Here is a 22,580-nt window from a genome sequence, read left to right on the forward strand (position 1 = left end):
CGACTTAAATGATTCATGAATGGACCTGAATCAGTTTTGTCCAAGTAGCTCTTAATTAACGGCGGATGCTTGAGATGTTTTGAGGTTTTGGGGACATGAACAGCTTCTGCTTTTTCTTATCTATAGAGTTTTTTTAAATACCCAACGTTTAAAAAAGCATCAGATTTGCTCACACAAAACATAAAGTGAATGTGCGAGACGCTGATTCTTTAAAATTAACTAAATGGGTTCTATTTCTGAAAAAGCATAACGACGGTGGGGTAATTTAGTAATTTAATCGGTGTATGCCTGAACACCGTGTAACACCGTGGAACACCGTGTAACACCGTGTAACACCGTGCAACACCGTGCAACACAATGCAACACCGTGTAACATACACCGTGTAATTCTTTTTTACCACTTGTCTGATCGGGTCAGTAAATTGTTAGATTTACCAGCCCAACGTGGTATTTTCCTTGTCCCGGGCAAGCAGCGATCCTTATTGTTGTTCCAGTAAAGCGTTTTTGTCCTACTGAGGTTGAAAACTGCTCTACAAGTGCAGTCCATTTCCCATCGGAGCATATCACGCTGCTCCGTCCCCCTCTTCCATCACCTTCTCTGTTTCGGAAACACTCCCTGATTTTTAGTCCAGACTTTGTAAAGGTTTCCAACCTGCCGTCCTGTGTTCCTGTGTTGTTCTGAAAACAATGACGGAGTGGAGAAATACGAGTCAGATGCTTCAGCTGACAGGTTTGTATCTCGACTGATGATTCCGATCATTAAGGTTCATGAGGCAGACCTAATTATTTGCCTGCAATATATGAAGTTAAAACTGTCGTCTCTAACTCTCTCTCTGATTTGAGTTGAGTCACGCAGCAGTAATAAAAGCTCCAGTCATTCTGGCAGTTTGACTGAAAAGTGTTTCCTAATGTCTACATTTACACAGAGTTCCTTTCTCTTTGAGTAAATCCCCGTTAGTCACCCTTTCAGAGGAAGATAAGACGCTCTTCACAGTCACTTCATATTACATTTTAATTGCTCAAGTTTGGACAGCGGAGTATCTCCAGCCTTCTGTATTTACCGCGGATGTGCATTCCTTTCCTTTTAAGCTATTAAAGTTGAGTAATTACCCACAAGCCCATGCCATGTTCACTAACCCATGCAGAAGCCTGCCAGTGCATCTTGTCTCTTAATTACAAATTTGAATCCTTAATGCATGTATTGGAAGCAAAATAATTAGACAGATATTTCCTCCATCTCTTTTCTTTACTGACGTGTGTGCAAATGCCCAAATGACCTGACATGTCTGCCAGCAGAGAGTGAGAGAAGAAGCCTGCATATCATCTGCATATTATAAAGGAATTAGCAGCTCCTGTTGCCGTTGCAGCAGGCGCATCCCTCCGCCAGCGCATGCTTTCTGAAGCTGCATTCTTCATTAGAATATCTGAACTGTCATAAATATGGTTCAGATTACGTTATTGTCTCATTATCTCTTCTTTGCTGTGCTGCTAATGAGCGGGACAGGGCAGCTAAACGAGAGAGATCCGTTTACATTATTTGAAATGTGCCGTAATAATGCTCATTAGAGTGTTCCCTTTTTGTTGCACGGTTGCTTTAATTAGATTTTCGTCTCCACTCCTTAATAAGAACGAGGGCATCCATCGCTAATAATGCCTGTAATGTATTTGTTATTACAAGAAAAGACACGACGAGACACGAAGAAGAAGAAGTGGAATTATTTCTCTTTTTAAGCGTCTCTTAATTGAAGGAGGCTTAATTGGATCCTGTTTGGCTTCCGTTTCATTTCCAACAAGTAATCGACTACAAGAACAATGCCCTCCTCCTCCTCCTTCTCCCCTCCTCCTCCGCCTCCTCTCCTCCTCATCCTCCTCCTCCTTTTCTTCCTCCTCCTCCTCCTCCTCCTCTTCCTCTTCATCCTACTCTTCCTCCTCCTGCTGCTCCTCCTCCTCCTCCTCCTCATCCTGCTCTTCCCCCTCTTCCTCCTCCTCTTCCTCCTCCTCCTCCTCCTCCTCCTCCTCCTCCTCCTCCTCCTCTTCCTCCTCCTGCTCCTCCTCCTACTCCTCCTCCTCCTCCTGCTCTTCTTCATCCTCCTCCTCCTCCTCCTCCTCCTCCTACTCTTCCTCCTCCTCCTCCTCCTCCTCCTCCTCCTCCTCCTCCTACATACACACTTGACCAGGTTACTTTCATGCAAAGTTTCCAACGACACCTCATGGTCTTCTTCAGCAGATGGAGTTGCTCAGTTGCCATGGAGATGGTTGCTATCACATGAGCTAAGTATGAAACTCCAGTCTGGTGAACAGGTGGTTGTGTATGGGAGGGGGAACGGTAGTCTCTGGTGTCAGATATGAGTATTCTATATATTGATCTTTCCCCCGGTCGTCCACTGATTTCTGCTCGGTGACCTTTGACCTCTTCTCTTCTCATTCACTCTCTTGTCTTGCTGTTTCACTGATGTGGTGTTTGAATGGTTGGTGAAAACTATGTTTTTTAAGTCTGGATTTCAGTCGGGGTGGGATTCTCACCGACCACTACATGTAGCCATTGTTCTGGAATAGAGGTCTTCAAGACCCCAAGACCATAAAGATTCTGACAGCTGATAAAGATGTCATGTTACAGAATCGCTGGGTGTTGAAATCTTTAAAATTCAGTGGAGTGCAGCTTGAAGAATCCACATTGTGTTGTTATATATTCTAGTCTATACAAACACAAACACTACCACACCACGCTGTTGTCACTCTCCAACACATGTCACATCCCACTCATGCCACCACGTGGACCAGCAGCAGCGGTGTGCAGTCTGCTGGTATCACTAATAGCCTCTCTGTGGCACCAGCGTGTCTCTAAAACAAGCCCAGACTGCACAAAGAGGGCTGCTGAAGGCAGACAGACACAGTGGAAATCAATGTCAATTGTCAATGCACTTCAAGGTCACATCATCCTAGTAAAAAGGATAAAGATTTCTGAGGAAGCTGACACTCTTCACAACCGTTACTTTAGATGAAACTGAAATGGGACAACAAGTTTCTTCATTTCACCACAAATTGATTTTATTTTCTGAATTGTTGCTTTGATTTTTATCTTCTTAATCAGGCTGAATGTTTATTAGTTTTCATTTAAAGGTGACACAGTAGGGATGCATTGATACCATATCTTTTTCAGACCGAGTACAAGTACTTACATGTGGGTACTCTCCGATACCGAGTACCGATATGAGTACTTCTCTGTGCCTAAAGACCCTCGTTAACAGCTAGGGAGTCCCGCATACGAGGCGGTGCGCCGTCACCGGCTCTCGGTCGGCTTGGAAAGGCTCGTGGCCAAAGTGTCACCGGGGCGGACTGTCCTTAGTGCACCCCAACCGCGTCGTGCCCCCAGGGCGGGGCTCGGCCCACGTAAAAGGCGCCAGGGGTCTGCGGCGATGTCTGCAACCCACCCGACCCGTCTTGAAACACGGACCAAGGAGTCTAACGCATGTGCGAGTCAGAGGGTGCAAGCAAAACCCCGTGGCGCAATGAAAGTGATGGCCGGCGCCGCTTGCTGAGGTGGGATCCCGGCCTCTCGGGGTCGGGCGCACCACTGGCCCATCTCGCCTGCACCGTCGGGGAGGTGGAGCGTGAGCGTGTACAATAGGACCCGAAAGATGGTGACGAGATGTTAACGTCACGCTGCCGTAAAGTGGTATCGGTGCCGTTGTATCGGAGCCGTTTTGCGAGTACGAGTACATGAGCACAGTATCGGTATCGGTGCATCCCTAGTTCTCAATGTGTTGAGTGACTCCCAACCTGTGAGAAACGCCGAATCTACAGCTTTTTTGTGAGGGGGCCTTTAAGAGACCGGCGTGAAAACCAACTTTTTAGACAGATCTAGCTATATACAGGCAGACAGATGAGAACATTAAAGTATGTAAACATGTTCTAGTAGAACCCTGAAAATGAGCGCGATATGTCTCCTTCTCCTGTCTCCTGGCTCTTCAGTTCACTCGTCATTTATAACCTCTGGATGGAGGAATAGTCAGTGTTTCATTTGCTTTCTGCCGAGCAACTTGTCTGTGGAGGGCTCAAGTAAAACCAGCAAATCTCATCATGTTCCAGCTGTCAGAGGTCGTCACCATCAACACTACTTCAAAGCTCAACCTGCTCTCTCCATCTGCATCAATCAGCAGCTTAAATCAGACTGTGTGTACATCTTCTGGCCTGTTGGCTTCCTCTGAGGGGCGTTTAGTAAAGCACCGCTTGCTGTTTCCCTGCATGCAGTCTGCAGCGACGGGACAGAGAAGGTACTGTTCAACAGTAGCTGTGGTTCTGATGGCGGTCGGGTGGAACGTCGGATGGAAATGAAAAGCCCGACTCACTCACTTCCACCGAATGTGTTTGTTCTTCCAGTTTACACTTCCTCCGGTGATATTTTTAGCCGGTGAACACACGGTGACCTTGTTTACTTTCTGTTTCCTCTCAGGTATAAACACTTCCTACAGGACCTGACTGCCAACACGAGTCCAGACAACCCAGAGTTTCAGCAGCTTTCAAGTGAGTGTCTCTCTCTGATCGTGCCGCTGCCTCAATAATCACTTCACTGCATTTCAAGGAAAATATCTTGCAGATTAACCCTGAGTGCTTTTTACAGTGGCGTCTAGGAGATGCACGCTCAAAATTTGCACACGTGTGAAGCTGAGGTTGATGTTGTTGTCACCTCTTCCTGTCAGGATAGTCGTGGGTTTGTCAGCGACGGCAACCTAACAACAAGTGATGAGCGTGCGGTGATGATGTGCTTTGCATCGCTACTCACAAAAGACTTTTTGGTTCACTCACAGTGGAACTCTTCCTACCTGTGACAAGCAGTTTGGAGCACAGGAGAGTTAAGTAAAGCTGTGCAATTACAGAATGTAAGGCCAGTCCTCCAACAGCAGGAACACAAATAAAAAAGCCCCAACCTGTGCAGACTTTCATCTGAGCAGTCAGACTCCGTCACAGTGAAAGACAGCCCTCATTATCTTCATTTGAGGAACAAAGGAAAGTGCTCCATTTCCCTTTCATTCCTCATTTGTTGTTATTGTCGCCGCGGCGCTTTGGCTAGTAGAGAAAATGAAAGCGAGGCAAAGCTCAATGTGCGTGTAAGTTCTAGTTTGATGTGGATTTTTGACATAATTAATTGGGAGCGGATCAGAGGATATTAAGCGGGGAGCTATATTAATAAATAAAATCTTCCAACATCAACACGGATCCCGATAATGACTCATTTCAATCGTCAAATAAACAGCGAATCTGACTCAAGTTGCGAATGTACACAAGGAATTATTTATGTGTATCAATTAAAATCTCATTGCTGGTGTGCTGCCTTTGCTTACAAATTAAAACAGCCCCTGACTCTAAGATGAAGGTACATATCTAAATGTGCTCCACCATCGCCTCTTCCTCTTCTCATTAGAGAGCCTTTTTTAAACTCAGCTGCTTTTTATTGGTGTGCGTGTGAGCGTGCACGTGTGTGTGTGTGAGAACGTCCTATAGTCAGCCTGGTTGTATTGTAAAGGGAATTATTTAAAAAAGAACTTCCAGACAAATCACATTGTATATGATTAAGCAAACTAGCAGATCGAATCACAAGAGGCTTTGTTGTTGTTGTTTTCTCTTGTTGTGCTGCTCCCAGTCAGTTTGCTCTTCCTCTTCTTTGTTTCTTTACCCCCCCCAAGCTCCCCTTTTCCCCTCGCAGTGCATTCAGGCTGGATTTAATTGTTGTAATTGCGTTGCTTCAGGAGTTTTCATCAACCCCGCTTCAATACGACGCTCCAATGTGCCCGACTCCGCCGCCGCTGTAGTAACCGTAACCGAGTCTGACCTGACGCAACTCTCCGACTCCGTCAGAGATTTAACAATAAAAGTTAACAGTCCTCGTGCCGTGTAGTCAAACACTGTCTAAATAGTGAATAAATGGAATAAAGCGGCGTGGAAGATGTCTTCAGAATGTCTAATGGGCTGGATGTATTATTAATGCCTCGGCCAGAACTCAGCTGAAGAATACCGTAATTAGGAGTTGTTGTTTTTCTAAAGCAGGCGATGGAAGATATTCCAAACACGTACAACAAAGGGAGGAAAAGTCTACACGGATGCCTTGTTGGGTTTACATTGTAATTGTTGTGAAGTTAAGCGAGCCAATTAGGCCGTGATTATTTTAGTGTAGACACGTCGCCCGGAGGATCAAGTTCATCCGCCGACTTTCAGCTCGGAACAAAAAAAAAGCAGGAAAAAGTTGAGCTTGAAATTAGAATCCATCTGTTTGTTGTTATTTTGGACGCGTTAATGATGTCGTTCTAAATGTTTACAGACGTTATTACGGCTGCAGCGCACTAATTGGATGCGTCTGTCTATTTTCATGATTTGCCTATTTGTTCTGATTTTAAAGCTTTGTACTAAAAAGTTTTCTTTCCATGCAGATACTGTCCATGTGGAATAATACGGTTCATCCAGAGACAGCTTGAGGGATGTGACCTCACAAAACATGTTTTTTGGCCATAACTCAAGAATTCATAATTCATAATTCTAATTATGACAATTTCACACAATTGATGGAGTGATGAGATTTTGAACAGACATGATTGTAAACTGCACAGCAGTGTGCTGTAGTACAGGAGCGGAGGTGGAGATGGTTTGCTGTTGTGGTGACACTTTGGAGGAAATAGGTTTATTTAACCAAACGAGCCGTGCTTATTGGAGGCTGCTGTTGTTTGCATACAATTACAGACTGACAGCTCAGCTGATTTGCAGAAAGACCGTGGATGGATTATGGGCTACAAGGGCAGCTGTGGTGGAGACCAGCATCCCTCTAATTAATACGACCATGCTAAGGCGTCCCAACGCACGCACGCATGCACGCACGCACGCACGCACGCACGCACACACACACACACACACACACACACACACACTGAAACACAGCTCCGAGCCCGACCCTCTCAGCGGACCATCAGGCCCAATCAGGCCTCTCGGGATGTTTTCATTTGCACCGCTAAGTTCTCTGCAAGAGCTCGCTGATGAAATCAGGAAGAATCAGGCCGCGATGCTGAGTGAGATCTTAAAGCAGTGATCCCAACTGCTCCACAGGTCTCTCTCTGTGTACCTGGGCAGCATTTGGTAGGATGCAACAGGCTTTGGTGTATTACCACAATGTGAATATTGGCTGACATATCCTAATTAGATCTTATTAAACTCTCAAATATCGATCACGTGCGGTATCGGTCATCTGTAGTCAACCCAGTTTATTTAGAGAGCATCGAGAGTGTTGCTTTAAACCTTTAAACCTTTATTACATAGTACATACAGGTACATATATGAAATGTGACCTCTGCATTGACCTAAGTATTTTAGGAGCAGTGGGCTGCTATAAAGTTCCCGGGGAGCAACATGGGGTTCAGTGTCTCGCTCAAGGACACTACGACATGCAGACAGTCGGAGATGGGGATCGAACCGCCAACCTTGTGGTTAAAGGACGATCCGCTGAGCTACAGCTGCCCGAGACGGGTGTATGTCGGTCCCTTGTGTTCAGGTCTTCACCGTGCCTTTGTCCTTTTGATATTTATTTATTATTAGTTTATTTCTTAAGTAATGATCCCAGCTTTAAAAATAACAGTTTGGTTTAGTTTTCTTCACATTAAAATCAAGAAGTTTGGTGACCCCTGTTGCCACGGTAACTATTTACCTATTCTGCAGCCTGATAGAGATGACGCAGAAAACACACCAGGCAGCGTCGAAGTGCAGCTCGCCGCACTAATTACACTCGGAGGCGTGTTCGTGTGTTTCAGGCAGGAAGAGATTCTTTGTAACACGGGTCAACATGTCAGAGGAGTCACAGGATCTCTGTTTACTGATTGGCTGCTGCTCCTCTCCGGCCGCACATCAACCGCTAAAAGATAAACTCTCCCCAACTTTTAGTTGAGAGGAAGCTGCAGCTTTGCGTAGACGTGACGTGGCAGCTTGCGTTAACAGAGGTTGCATTGAACTACATTAATCTCTATTTAGCAAACTATTGGGTGAAGGTCAGTTATAACATTATCATGACGCATTCAAATGGAATCTTGTGAAATAAATCCAGGTGTTTTTAAGGAGATGTTTTCACAGCAACATGAAATAGATATTAGAGAGTTGTTTAACTTTCTAACTCTAGCTCTAAGCAGCTTATAATATATAATTAAAACTACTAAAGCCGAACTTCTGTAGAAGGAAACCAGCGGTGGTGATTGTTGGAACATCGGAGAGACCGACTAAGACAGTTTTATTCTGTTTCTGTGAGTTTTACAATTAAAAGTGAGGTAAAATGACTGTTTCTGTCAATGGAGTCTGGTGGCTTTGAGAAAGGCAAATTAATTGTGTATTTTGTTCGTTAATAAATTATAATAATTGTCCAAATCCCCGTTGATTTTATTTATTTATTTACATTTTCAATTGGACGACTGAGTTCGGCCCTGAACTTCATCACATTGATGCAAACCTGTCAGTTAACGAATGGTGTAATCTACCCAGAGATATTGTATTATAACTCAGACGGGATATGCATCAATGCATGGCAGTACAAATCTGTGTTTGTGTGTGTGTTTCCTTCAGGGGCGGTGACTGCGATATGCGAGGTGTCCCAGCGTATCCAGAACAATACCCGGCGCCATGAGAACCACCTGCAGCTCTGCCGTGTGCAGAAACTGCTGAAAGGGCGAAAGACGAAGGTGTCGGCTGCAGGTTAGAGCTTCTGATCACATATTCCTTTCATCCCCCCCCCACCCCTGCATCTACTGCTCCAGGTCCTTTGGGACACGTCGGGGTGGGGGGGGGGGGGGGGGGGGGGGGGAGGGGGGAGGGAGTAAGAGAGGAAGAGGGAAATGAAGTTAAGGATGGAGAGAGACGTAGGACGTGGAGAGTTGCTTTTAATCAGTGGGATTCTTTGGACTTCCTGCAGGAAAGTCTTTTGCACATCACACTGAGCCCGCTATGTTAATAGAGCTTTACTGCTAACTGTTAGCGGAGTGAATGTCATCCTCTCGCTCATTTGTTTCCCTCCTCCATTGTGCTTCCCTCTCTACTTGTGGAGCGGTGGCCCTTTTCTTCTGCCACTCCCCCTCCTGTTGTTTGTCTGGCCTCCTCGTTGCTCCGCTCACCCTGCCAATCTCCCCCAGGACCAATTAGAGCCCAGCCTCATCTTGCGGACCAGCAGATAAAAAGGAAGCCAAAGTGTGTGTGTGTGTGTGTGTGTGTGTGTGTGTGTTTGCTGGATATGAATGCATGAGTGTGTGTGTTTTTTTGCTGGGATATGCAGCCTGTGTGTATTTGCGGATGTGTTGGTGCGGGCTGGGAGCGAGCGAGCGCTGAATAGCAGCTCATCTCTCTAATGCCGATGTGGGAAGTTTCAAAAGCTTCCTCTCATCCAAGTTCTCAGGCCCTCGCAGCTCCGCCGGCTTCCTCTCCAGCTAATAAAGCTCCGGTCCCACCAGGCAGACTTCAGAGCAGCAGCAGCAGCAGCAGCAGCAGCACCCCCGCCCCGCAACCCCACGCCGACCCATTCTCCTTCCTCCCCACCAACACCACCTCTAATGTGGGGAAAAGAAAAGCGCTCTGCCTTTTACAGATGAGAAGCGTCGGAGCCCCTCAAACATATTAAGTAGCTCTGTAGGAGATGAGGGGGGGCGATTGTGAGACACAAAGCCTGAATCAATGGGACATCGATACGGCAGACAGTCGGCCCGTTTCCCTGGGAGGCCGCAGATTTGTGTCTGCCTGCCTGTTCCTTCAATTTAAAACAAAGATGTCTCACATTTTCTATCTTGTTCCACATTGATTTCTTCACTTTATGTTCCTGACTGTTGCACCTCATTGTCTTATGAATTTTTACGTCGTGAGGTCAATCAGACTACCTCATTAAATGATGCTTTATTGTACCTTTAAAACAAACTCAGAGAGAAACACAAATGGTGAAATGTTTCCTTTGAAACGCACAGATCCATCGAATACGTTCTCCTTTTTACTGCGGAAACATTCAGAGGATTTATCCGTTAATCCACAGAACACTAAGAATCATTTAAGCAAAAACACCAACCGTTCTCAGGTTCCAGCAGGTCTGCATCATCTTGGGCTCTGAGGTCTTTTTACTGTATTAAACAATGAATGAGATCTGCGGGTGTGCATCGCTCCCTCTCAGACGATTGGATACGTATCTTCTCACAGTCCACAATCCCATACAACAACCATACAGATCCATTTATAACAATATGATACGCTGTCATTTGATTCAATATTGATTCGGCTCAGATTTTATTTTTAAATTAAAAAGGACACATTAATATTTCCCGACTGGTTAAATCCACATCCTGAGAGAAATCCACTGATTGAGTGTGTTTCCTGCTACGAGCACGTCATCCTGTTGAACACTAGTTAACAGGTTTGTGTTGCCAGCAGCAGATTTTATGACACCGCTTCTTGTTTTCATGACTGGTAATGCGATGTAAAGATGTCAGGCTGACATTTCTTAGAGGATTCCTTAAAGTAGGTGCTACGATTGATGAAGGCTCATCTCTGACTGCTGAGTTGGTTCATCCTGAGTTCACCTGTTAAGTTTTATCACCAACATGCACCAGGCAATCAACAGCAGTTTTCTATAAAACTGAGAGGCTAGACCACTGAAGTGAGTCGTATCTCTGACCCCGCTCAGACCTGGCATTAGCGTGCGTCTTGGGTGATCCGATCACAAGTGGACAGCTCTGAGTACGTCTGTTCACACCCGGTGGCATCAGGACGTATTCACACCTGCCTTGTTTAGTTGGGTTGAATGGAACCCTGCAGCGTTCACCCTCTCGGTGCGGTTAGTTTGGGCAGCTGTGAACGCGGTGCAGCTCCAAAACAAGCGAACCGAGACCTCCTTGAAGGTTGTGGCCTCGGTTTGGTTCAGTACGGTTCGTTTGTGGTGAGAACGTGATCCCACCTCGATCCGGCCACACTGGAGAAAGCGTTGCCCCTCTTTAGATTAAACCAGCTCTGGTAGCGAGCAGCACTGTGCACGTCAACACCAGACAACATTACTACAGAAGAGCCAACGTTCGCCCTCGCTATTCACATCAGAACTAAACAGGTGTAACGTCAGGCTGTGTTGAAGACCACGGGCAGACCTGATGGATCTAAGGAGATATTTTGGGCCGATGAGCATGTCACAGTTTAGGAGGGTTAATGCACGCCTCCTCCTCCGTCCTCCGTACGTCTTGATATGAGTCTTCGGCGACTCCAGAGCTTCAACACATTGTTTTCCAGTCGCCTCATTTTCAAACTGGATCGTTGTCTTGCGTGAAAAACTGCTACGAGGTAAAACAAGGTGACCAGGACCGAGATCAAGGCACCGCCATCTTCGCTTCAGAGCCGAAAGATAAGAGCGGGCGGGTGGATGTCAGCTCTGTGCAGAGCGCTGGAACAAAGACACCGTCAGACAAGCGCTCCCGTCTGCCTGTCTATCCACATAAGGAGCGCAGTGAGACCAGGACACGTTCGCTAAAATCCGACTGTGCTCAGAGTGATCGGATCTCAATGTGTCTTGGGTGCGTTCACACCTGTACTTAGAGCTGTCCACTTCATCAGATCACCCAGGACGCATGTATTAATGCCAGGTCTGAATATCGCCTTTCTTTCACTCGCTTCCAAAACAAATGCACGTGAAGCGCTAGTAAGATCTCCATCTTTACAACGTGAGGTATGAAATGCAGAAATGGAAAATCCTGGAAAACACTCACAGGTCAGCCAACACAAAGGGAAAGTTCTTTGTGGTTGCTTTTAAACATTTCCTCTGGACCTGGTCTCTGACCTGCAGGGAAGCAGTGTGTGTAGTTGTGTGTAGTTGTGTGTAGTTGTGTTTTGTTGTGTGTTGTGTGTTGTATGTCATAAAGTGAAAGAAGCCCGTTGACTTTCCAACTCAACGCTGACCAGACCTGACCCTCGCTCTGCCTCTGTTATTCCTCTGGCCTCGGACACATCAGGGGGAACGGGACCCTTTGTAGATCAATCTTTATTTCCTGCCCCACCTTCCTCCGCCCCCCCACCCCGGTCCAGCCCCAAAAAGACTTTGTAGTAGAGCAGAGGTGCTCTTTGACAAGGGGAGCTGAAAGGCCTGGACATGGAGAGGAGTGCTTGGCACTTCCTGCTCTTTGAACCTGCTGCTGCCTCAAAGCAGCGTGGACGGTCAGATGTGCGCGGGGGGTCTGAAGAGAACCTGGTCCACAAAGAGACTCCTCTTCACACAGAGCATATCCAACCTCTCTGACTCTGTCAACCCGGTCTATCGGGGGGTCTGATACAGCGCTAAAGGTTAGAGGAAACTGCTGTTTGCTTTCCAGAGTACAACTGAATTTAATTATTATTTTATTTTTTAAAACAGGACATGAATTAGTTCTTTTTAATCTGTTTTTAACAGATAGTAGCTGTCAGGCTTTAAGATGATTTCACTCAGAGTACAAACTGAAACCACAGGAGCGGCTAGGTGGAGGCCTTTAGCACACACTGCCTGGTCAGATGTAGTTAGAACGGTGAAAGGAGCGGAGGGAGATCCCAGCGTGTCTGCAGAATAAACTACACTCCATGTCTACTGAAACGCATCAGTTTCAGCACGCTGGACTCTGGCAGCGTTCTGATGCTCGAGCAAACATGAAACGCATTACTGCCCATGTGATCACAAATCACAGGATGATGCTGTGTTATTGAAACATACTGTATGTATGCTGCAGCAATCTGCTCTGTAAACCACTTTGTCCTGCAGACTTTAAACAACAACTGAAGTGTCCTCCTTATTTAACACTCAGACATCATGTCTTCATGTCCTGCAGCTTGTTGAACCAAACAAACATCCCTGGTGAGGAGAAGTGCATCTCTAATGTCAGTTTGCATGCTAGATAGCTGATTAGCTGCTCAGCTGCAGGATGGAAACGTTACCTGCAAATGTCACCTGTCACACAGAGCAACCTCTCCCCGGCACTCGTACCTCTAAAATGATCTTAAAGCATCACATTCAACTCAATGAAACGTCCTTTCTCTGCAGATATGAGGCCAGAAAACACGTTAGTAACAGAGGATAGGCCGGTCCAGTCTGTCGGTTAGCTGTGACGGAGCTGATGGTGTAAAGCAGCGGTCAGCAACCTGCAGCTCTTCAGCTCCTCTCCAGCGGCTCCCTGTGGATTATTACAAACATTAGTGGAAAGAAATAACTGTTTGTTTGTTTATATTTTCATTTTTATTTATCATTGTTGTAGGTCTATGGGAAAAAAAAAAAAATCTGAGATTTCAAGAACAAAGTCATGTTGTCAGGTTTATGAGAAAAAAAGTCGTAGTGTTATAAATTAATAATTTTAACGTGTTATTTTCTTTTATTCTCGTAATATTCCGACTTTATTCTCGTAAAGTTATGACTTTATTCTTATTTAACTCAGATGTGTTTCCCTCAATGTGGTCCTAATACTCCGTAGTACATTGCCTCTTGGGCCCTCACTGCAGTAGACTGATATACTATATACTTAGACTATAAACTGTGTTACCTTCATCACAATGATCACATGTTTTGTGGCTCCAGACAGACTTTTTACCTAAAATGTCTGTATTGATAGTAAAGGTAAACCTGCTGTAGAGGGATCTGTTTCATGAGGACATGTCCCCCTTCAGTTGTCTATTATTCAAAGAGTCCTGAACTGAGTGTTGGGATCTCCGTTCCGGGTCTGATTGAGTGGTGATTTGGTGATGGTAACAACACATTCAACATGACTACTTGCTCTGTGTCTCTAAAGGGATGTATGAGGCTCAAGCATGGCTCTTATTTATATAATATTTAATAGAACGATCACAACCACCGCCCCAATCTCCACACAACACCTGAGAGAGTCACGTCGTGTTTCTCCACTGTTCCGTTTGAGACCCATGGCATTTTAAAAGCAATTTGACCCCCGCCTGGCCCCGCCACTTAATCTCAGTGGGCTCGTCTGTGGCTGAAAATGTCCTCTCGGAGCCCCGGAGGCACGGCTCCGGACACTCGGGCTAGCTGCAATCACAGGCTGCTGGCTGGGGCAATTACAAAAACACCCTGGACCCAGGCTGAATTCTCATCTTATCTATCCAAATGTCAGCCTCTTTGCTTATTAGCTATCATCATGCTGCTGCCAATCACGGAGGAAGAGATGAGAGCTCTCCTCACGGCCACACCCCGACATGCCTACCTCCCACTGAGCCCGTCTCACATTATCTCTCCTCCGCATTTATCTGTTCCATTCAGCATCACGGCTTACTTACTCTCATTATCTTCATTCTGAAATCCTGAAATGTGATGCAGGGGACACTATTATTATTATTATTATTATTATTATTATTATTATTATTATTATTATCATTATTATTATTATTATTACTATTGTTATTATTATTATTGTTATTATTATTATTGTTATTATTACTATTGTTATTATTATTATTATTATTATTATTATTACCGCTTCTACATTGACACAGTGATGTTGGTTAAACCTCAGTGGTGGTCAGTTATTTAGGTTTGCTGTTCAATATTTGATCAAATATGAATTCAGTAGGCTTGAATCCGTTTATTGAATCTGAATCCTCTTTAATCCCTTTTTTAATCTGGTTCATCTTTCAACATTAGCAAGTACCTCCAGTTAAAAATACCTAAAAGTCAAAGATTTCTAATGTTGACATCCTGCAGCTAAAACCTGAAAATGAGCTGAAACGTTGATCGCAATAATAAGCGTGTAAAAACCAGGATCTCAAGTCCTGTATTTGCTCAAAATTAGGGTTGCAACGTCTTTGCTAATAAAAAAGAACCTGGAGAAATTAAAAAAAGATAAATACATTTTTTAGCTCCACGGCTGAAAGGCTCAGACACACCGAGCCGGCATCAGAGAACTAGCGGCGATGAATGCCGACTGTTGCGTCGCCTCACTTCGCCTTTATCTCGGCCGACAAGTTGCACTCGAACACACCGCAAAGACGACAGCCGACGGCCAGTTAGCACATACAGAACGGTCTGCGGCTGCGTGAGATGAAATAACTCTCCACACCAGCAGGTGGCGACCGAGGACGGCGGATATACAAACTGTTATGAAACATTTTCACACCACTCCCACTCACCCTTAGCTTCATTCCAGATGTTCATGTCGCTGTGAAAATATCTGGAATGATCAGATGAAGATGAAGATGAAAAATGAGAAGAGCCTTCCGTGTGGTTGTCCTCTTGACTTTACTCGTCGGCTTTCCTCACTTCCGTTTCTCTTCTCGTGCACTGATTGGTTTAAGATGAACAGCCAATCAGAGTGATTTCTCTCACCGACGGGCTCCACCGCCGCTGCCGCCGCCGGCTCTGAACGCGACCCAACTCTTATCTGACCTGACCCTTTGACCCTGATCAGGGTTGGGCAGCGATCAGAAGAACAGGAGTTTGTTTTTGGGGGATGGTCATTTCTGTAACAAACGACTCAAGAGACACCATGTAAGAGAAGTGAAACTGAGATATCTGTATGTGGTGCTTGATGCAGTGCAGTTCTGTACAGTTCAGTGTAATCCTGTGGTTAGAACAGGATTGTGTGTGGAGCTCCAGCTGTAGTGTGTGAGAGGTGATGAACGGGGATTAACTTGTGACAACAGTCTGGTATGAATGGGTCAAATGTGGCTGTTCAGCTTGTTCAGCGGAGCTTGTCGTGCGCAGGTTTCCTGTATGACAGCGGTATTATAGGATGACTATTGTATCATAATGCCCTTTGCACTCTACAATAGGAAGCAGGGTTTCAGCTCTGAGGCTATGATTGTGTTCCACCACTGATCTCTATACATCCAACACCGGTCCACCGTTACATCCAAGTCCGCTGGTACAACCAAGTGTGGTGGTGTGTGTTGGATGTTGGATGTCTCAGATAATGATTGTTCCTCCCTCCTCTCACAGGGAGGTGGTACATCCGCGAGGGCTGGCTGAAGGTGGTTCCTCCTAAAGGTGCAGACGCTACGCCCAAGATGTTCTTCCTGTTCTCTGACATGCTGCTGCAGGCCAAGCGCTGCAGCCCGCTGCAGTTCAACAGTAAAGACAAGTTCACCGGCCAGCACGCCTTCCCGCTGCAGGACTGCACCGTGGAGAAGGTGTTCGGACACACCAGGAGCCGCGGAGGCCTGCTCAGCGTGAGTAGACCAGCTGGGGTTGTGCATGTCACTCAAAACAAGTCACAGTGGCAGGAAGTGGAAACAGTTAAATTCAGACCCTGGATCCGTACTACTGTTTATGCACACAATGCACATGCTAACAACATCTCCTATATGGACCTTTCACCTTGCCACAGTCAGGTCACCACACCAGATTCATGTGATGGAGGATCACTGAGCTGTTTTCCAGTAGTTGACTCAGGATTCGTGGTGTTCCTGTGTAAGCGTAGGAAGATCTGTGAAAGTTGTTCCTAGTGTTTGTTGGGCAGCAGGTGGGGAGACATCTGCTCATTGATTTGAATACACACATGAGTGAGTCCTTAGCAGAGGCATTATTTAATTTCCACTTCTGATGCATGTTGCTATGATTTGTCTTACTTATGGCCTTGACGGTTGCTGTTGTTTAATCTGCCAAACAGAAGTTCCCCTGAATGAAAACGTCATTTAGTTCTGCTTGTCAGAGAAGAGCCGGCGTTCCCTCGCCTCTCCTCCTCCTCCTCCTCTAATCACTTCTTCACCCCCTCGTTGAAGTAGCCCCCGAACAAAGTTGAACTTTTAATGCGTCTCTCCGTCTCCCGGTCTGATCCGTCTCCCAGGTCTCAGTACAGCTGCCGGCTGACAAATTGTGTCTAAATGATGTAGCTGCTGTCATGAAACATTCAAAGGGACGAGTCGCGCGTCATTGAGTGAGTAACGGAAGCGTTTATGCAGCAGAGTGTTTAGTGCCAATGCTGCACGGTATCAATATTCATTTCAGCAGAAAGAGCTCTTTATGTTGTGCTGCTAATGTGCTTCCCTGTGATGCACAGCGGCGGTGGAGAGGTTTGATTACTCTGCTGTCTGCTCACACTGCTGTCTGTCCATTACTGCACCACCAGTATACAGTAGGGAGGAGATGATGATCAGCCACCTAATAAAACCACACCGAAAATTACACTGTTATTATTCAACAGCAGATCTAACGGAGAGATGTGGCTCATTTCAGAAGCTGGAAGCAGGAGATGTTTCTATAGTGTTTAGCTGTTGGTCAGAGTCATTTCAAAAGGGCTGCACTTAATGATTATATCCATTATCAATTAACCAATTAACCAAAAACCATTTAGTCTGTGAGAAATGTCCATCACAAGTTCTAACAGCCGAAGGAGACGTCGTGTACAGAAACCTAAAAATATTCACTTTACAGCCGAGACGCTTTGAGGAGATGAAAGCCGGGAATATTTACCACATTTTATTTGACAACTGTAATAATGAATTGATCAAAATCGTTGCCAATTAATTATCAGCCTATCAACCAAACACTACTTGTTTCAGCTCTGATTTTAAAACATATGATATGTTGTGACACTAAATAAAGTAATAAGACAAAACAGATAATGAAAACAATCTGTTGTTACAGCCATAAATTGTTTCTTATACCTTAAGAATTAAAAGAAAAATCACCTGCTATATTTGACCTAAAATGTACCTAACCAGGTAATATCTCATTTTATTAACTTTTCAATTAACACATTTTTCTAAATTAATTATTAATTAATTAAATTAAAGGGGAGGCACTACAGGCAAAAAAATATAATTTTTCATGCACTGGTGAATTTAGAGATTTTGAGTTTCAGACTAGTGGAAAAATAAAACATTTGTCTGTAGATTTCTCCTAAATTCACCAAAAGTCTGCATTAGTTAATGACTCATTTTCTTATTTAAACATTTCATAAAACCTGTAAAAGCATTGTGTTAATGTGAGTATTCCTCTGGGGAGGTTTCATGGTGATATTATATTATATTATATTATATTAGTTAAACTTAGAGTGACTTTTATAATCCATCTCTTTAAAGGCTGCTTTCTCTCCTCCTCTTTATTCTGAAGGTTTCTACATGAGGCTGTGTTCATTTATCATTCATAACCTGATTTATACAACATTTTATTTTTTATAAAAACATGAAAATGGATTTTTTATGGCTGCAGTATTGTTCTGATTTATGGAGTGATACAAAGAGATATCTAAAAGCCCCTCTGTAAAAACCTTTGACTCTAATACCTCAACAAAATGAACCTGAATTTATCCAGAGTTCAGATTTCTGTTCTGGAGATGTAATAATATTTAATAATTAATTTAATAATAATTCTATTCATATTATTCAAAACAAGGTTACAAAGTGCTTTCCAATAAAAGCATGATAAAAATAATGTATGCAAATTAGCATATATAAGATGATGCCTCATTTGCATATTTAAACGTCAAATTTAAAGACATTTGTGATATAGTTTTCTTAATGTAAGTAATCAACTGGAGAATTGTGATATATCTATATTGTGATATATTACCCTTTAATCAAAGAATGCTGTGTAAACGGAAAAATAATAAAAAATAAAATTCGGGCTGCAACTAACAATTATTTTTTATCATCGATTTAATACGTCTGTTATTTTTACATTAATAATAATAATAATGGTTTGGTTTCCAGAGCTCAAGGTGACATCTTCAAATGTTAATGTTGTGGTTGATAATTGTTTTAGATATTTAGTTTACTAGCATGCAATGCATGTTTGACTGATAAATTACTTTTTTCATTTTCTACTAAAATCTACAACTAACGGTTTAAACCTCTAAATAAAATGTAGTTTAACATCTGAGCAGACATTTAATGACGGTTCTTGATACTTGACAGTATTGGGATTTGATCCGCAGTCCTAGAAATGATCAGTGATAGCTTGTAGCTGGTTTACCTGGCTGATAATCAGCCACTGGGATCCACCAGCGTTCGGCAGTGTGCAGAGAGAAAAAGAGGTATTTTGGGAGGCGGTGACGCGTCGTCATGACCGGGCCGCTGTGACTTCATTTGTTGAAGGCAGTGTGAATTAAAAGCATCCTTCAAGGGACTAATGAAAAGGCTGCAGATGGGGAGATTAGTCCGAGCTGTATTATTTGGAGTGTGTGTGTGTGTGTGTGTGTGTGTGTGTGTGTGTGTGTGTGTGTGTGTGTGTGTGTGTGTGTGTGTGTGTGTGTGTGTGTGTGTGTGTGTGTGTGTGTGTGTGTGTGTGTGTGTGTGTGTGTGTGTGTGTGTGTGTGCAGTGACGGCTGCCTGCTGTAACAGAATCTCTCAGTTGCTGGATCAGATTAGGCTGCAGATCCATCTCTTCCGGCCCTCCAGTAAATACATCTTCCTCAAGCCTGTCGCCGCTCTCTCTGCCAGCCCCCGCCGCACGTTATCTAATGGCAGAAATGGCATTTCATTAGCCTCTTATCCCGCCGAGGCCCAAAATGCATACTCAATAGCATTACACGTAATTTCTCATAAGGACACATTATTGATCCCGGGCCCCTACCTGAGCTCAAGGAAAAGGGCTGTCAGCACTCCAGGGCCCTCCTCATCCAGGGCCATGAAGAATTAAAGCCAAATTAAATTTGACAGCTGTAAATGCCATGGCAATCTATATGCAAAGTTTAGAGAGAAAAAATAGCTTTTATTAAAATTTCCGGTGTGTTTTTTTTTTTCTTGGTCACACATGTTTGTAGAGAGAGCTGGCTTTTTATTTGTGGCTTCGCCCCACGTTCATCTCCTGTCTTCTCCTTTCCCTCCATCTGTCGACCTTCCTTATATTCTCTCCGTCTGCAGTCTAATATCCCCTCGCTGCTTGAATATTTTCCCACATCCCTGACAGATTCTCTTTGATGTATAAATAATCAAGCTAAATTATGCTGGGCGATGAGGCTCCGTGCTCTGCCGTTCTTATTATACAAAGTAATTTCTACCTAAGAGGGTCAGATTTCCTGACAAATCCCTAATTACCGCAATAGAAGTGGAATCTATTTGTGCATAAATCAACCGCCGTCCCCCAAGCGGCGAGCGCCTAATATCACGCGGCACTCAGTTCGGCCCCTACTCACTGAACTCTGTAATTAGATAATACTTTTGATGATGGTAACATGTGAAATCTTAATCTATTTAAAGTATAATGAGAGACACTCCCTCTCCCCCTCCCCCTGTGTAAAAACATCATTATGTTTGATGAGCTCCTCCGTACCCGTTGTACCGTTCTGTCCAAATACACATGAAATAATCCATATGTCACTTCTCAACAAGCCTCCTGCGTGGAGGCTGCAGGTAAATGTGAGAGGTCATTTAATATGGTGGAGGCCTAATTCTGATCCCCTGTAATAGCTTCTCTCCAGTGCGATCACGCTGCTCTAAAAGCCCTTTTTGTTTGGGCTCGGACGAGCGCTTTAGGATTGTTTGACGAGTCCAATCTGAGGCTGGCTTTAGAGAGAGTTGATAATTACTGTTGACTCAAAGGAAGCCCTGAGAGGAGTCCTGAGGACGCGTCCGTCTATAGTGGTCCCTGTAAATGTGACACATTCTGCTACTTTACTAGACTTTTCTTTCCCGTCACATTTCAGCGTTGAGCGCCGGTGAAGAGCAGCAGCAGGTTTTGCTGTGAGAGGAGCTGGCTTAGAGAGAGAAGAGGTTTTAGCTTGCTTTGTTCTGCCCTCTACTGCTTTTATAATATCACTGCAGTCTGCTGTAGAGAGAGGTCTTCTTTTAAAACACAGACAAAAGCTGATCAATCTACAGGTTCTTTTATGGTTGCCATGCCGCTTGGAAAAAACCTACAAGGATGTAATGCATCTTTCAAATCATGGTGAAGAAAAACTGTGGTTTGCTCTGGCAAAGTTCAGATCCATCGATGAGATCCACAGACTGAGTGAAATTGACATATTTTGGATTAATTCTCAAAACACCAGTTGAACTCAGTTATTTGTCACGTCTGGCTGATGAAAAATGAAAAAAAATGAAAAACAATTGAAATATGTCAGAAAAAAAGCAGAAAAAATTCCAAAGTATGTCTTAAATATGGCCCAATAAACGTCCAAAAAAAGGCCGATATATGTCTGAAAAATGTCTGCAAAATATCTGAAAAAAATTGCGAAAAAGTTAGCAGGAAACGTTATGGTATGGAGGTAACGTTATGGTATGGCGGTAATGTGGCGGTGGAGCCGGCCGTCGCTCTCGTCTCCGTGGTCAAATGGGCCGACGCTACGACTGTAGAGCACCCAGATACTGACATGTCTGTTCTCTGCATTGAAACGGCCCGATGGAGCTGACCATGATGGATAAAGAGAACGCTAGAGACCACCTTGGAGAAGTTAGAGGAAGTCACACTCTGACTTTGAGGATTTCTTGAGTCACTTTTCTAGATGTTAGCACGGACTTACAGAAATATTGTTTTTTACTTTAAAGGTGCAATGTGTAAGATGTGGCCAGAATATTAGTTTAAAACATTCAAATATAATAACGAACATTATCAGCTGCATGTGAAGACGTCTGTGTGTTGTGTTGCAGAGGTATGTAGTGAAATGAAGACGTCTGTGTATTGTGTTGCAGAGGTATGTAGTGAAATGAAGACGTCTGTGTATTGTGTTGCAGAGATATGTAGTGAAATGAAGACATCTGTGTATTGTGTTGCAGAGGTATGTAGTGAAATGAAGACGTCTGTGTATTGTGTTGCAGAGGTATGTAGTGAAATGAAGACGTCTGTGTATTGTGTTGCAGAGATATGTAGTGAAATGAAGACGTCTGTGTGTTGTGTTGCAGAGATATGTAGTGAAATGAAGACATCTGTGTATTGTGTTGCAGAGATATGTAGTGAAATGAAGACGTCTGTGTGTTGTGTTGCAGAGATATGTAGTGAAATGAAGACGTCTGTGTATTGTGTTGCAGAGGTATGTAGTGAAATGAAGACGTCTGTGTGTTGTGTTGCAGAGGTATGTAGTGAAATGAAGACGTCTGTGTGTTGTGTTGCAGAGGTATGTAGTGAAATGAAGACGTCTGTGTATTGTGTTGCAGAGGTATGTAGTGAAATGAAGACGTCTGTGTATTGTGTTGCAGAGGTATGTAGTGAAATGAAGACGTCTGTGTATTGTGTTGCAGAGATATGTAGTGAAATGAAGACGTCTGTGTGTTGTGTTGCAGAGGTATGTAGTGAAATGAAGACGTCTGTGTATTGTGTTGCAGAGGTATGTAGTGAAATGAAGACGTCTGTGTATTGTGTTGCAGAGGTATGTAGTGAAATGAAGACGTCTGTGTGTTGTGTTGCAGAGATATGTAGTGAAATGAAGACGTCTGTGTGTTGTGTTGCAGAGATATGTAGTGAAATGAAGACGTCTGTGTGTTGTGTTGCAGAGGTATGTAGTGAAATGAAGACGTCTGTGTATTGTGTTGCAGAGATATGTAGTGAAATGAAGACGTCTGTGTGTTGTGTTGCAGAGGTATGTAGTGAAATGAAGACGTCTGTGTATTGTGTTGCAGAGGTATGTAGTGAAATGAAGACGTCTGTGTATTGTGTTGCAGAGGTATGTAGTGAAATGAAGACGTCTGTGTGTTGTGTTGCA

The 22,580-nt window shown here is 44.1% G+C and overlaps 1 protein-coding gene across 7 annotated transcripts in view; it reads left to right on the plus strand.

The window, feature by feature from the left end:
- arhgef39 (Rho guanine nucleotide exchange factor (GEF) 39) overlaps nt 1-22,580 on the plus strand; it is a 49,644-nt gene that overhangs the window by 19,558 nt on the left and 7,506 nt on the right. For all 7 annotated transcript variants that reach the window (XM_037761197.1, XM_037761201.1, XM_037761198.1 and 4 more), the window contains 3 exons: nt 4,454-4,524; nt 8,590-8,718; nt 15,941-16,170. In XM_037761197.1, coding sequence (XP_037617125.1) covers nt 4,454-4,524; nt 8,590-8,718; nt 15,941-16,170 — 430 coding nt within the window. The remainder of the gene's footprint in view (nt 1-4,453; nt 4,525-8,589; nt 8,719-15,940; nt 16,171-22,580) is intronic.

The sequence above is a fragment of the Sebastes umbrosus genome, chromosome 23, assembly GCF_015220745.1.
Source record: "Sebastes umbrosus isolate fSebUmb1 chromosome 23, fSebUmb1.pri, whole genome shotgun sequence".
Lineage (NCBI taxonomy): Eukaryota > Metazoa > Chordata > Actinopteri > Perciformes > Sebastidae > Sebastes > Sebastes umbrosus.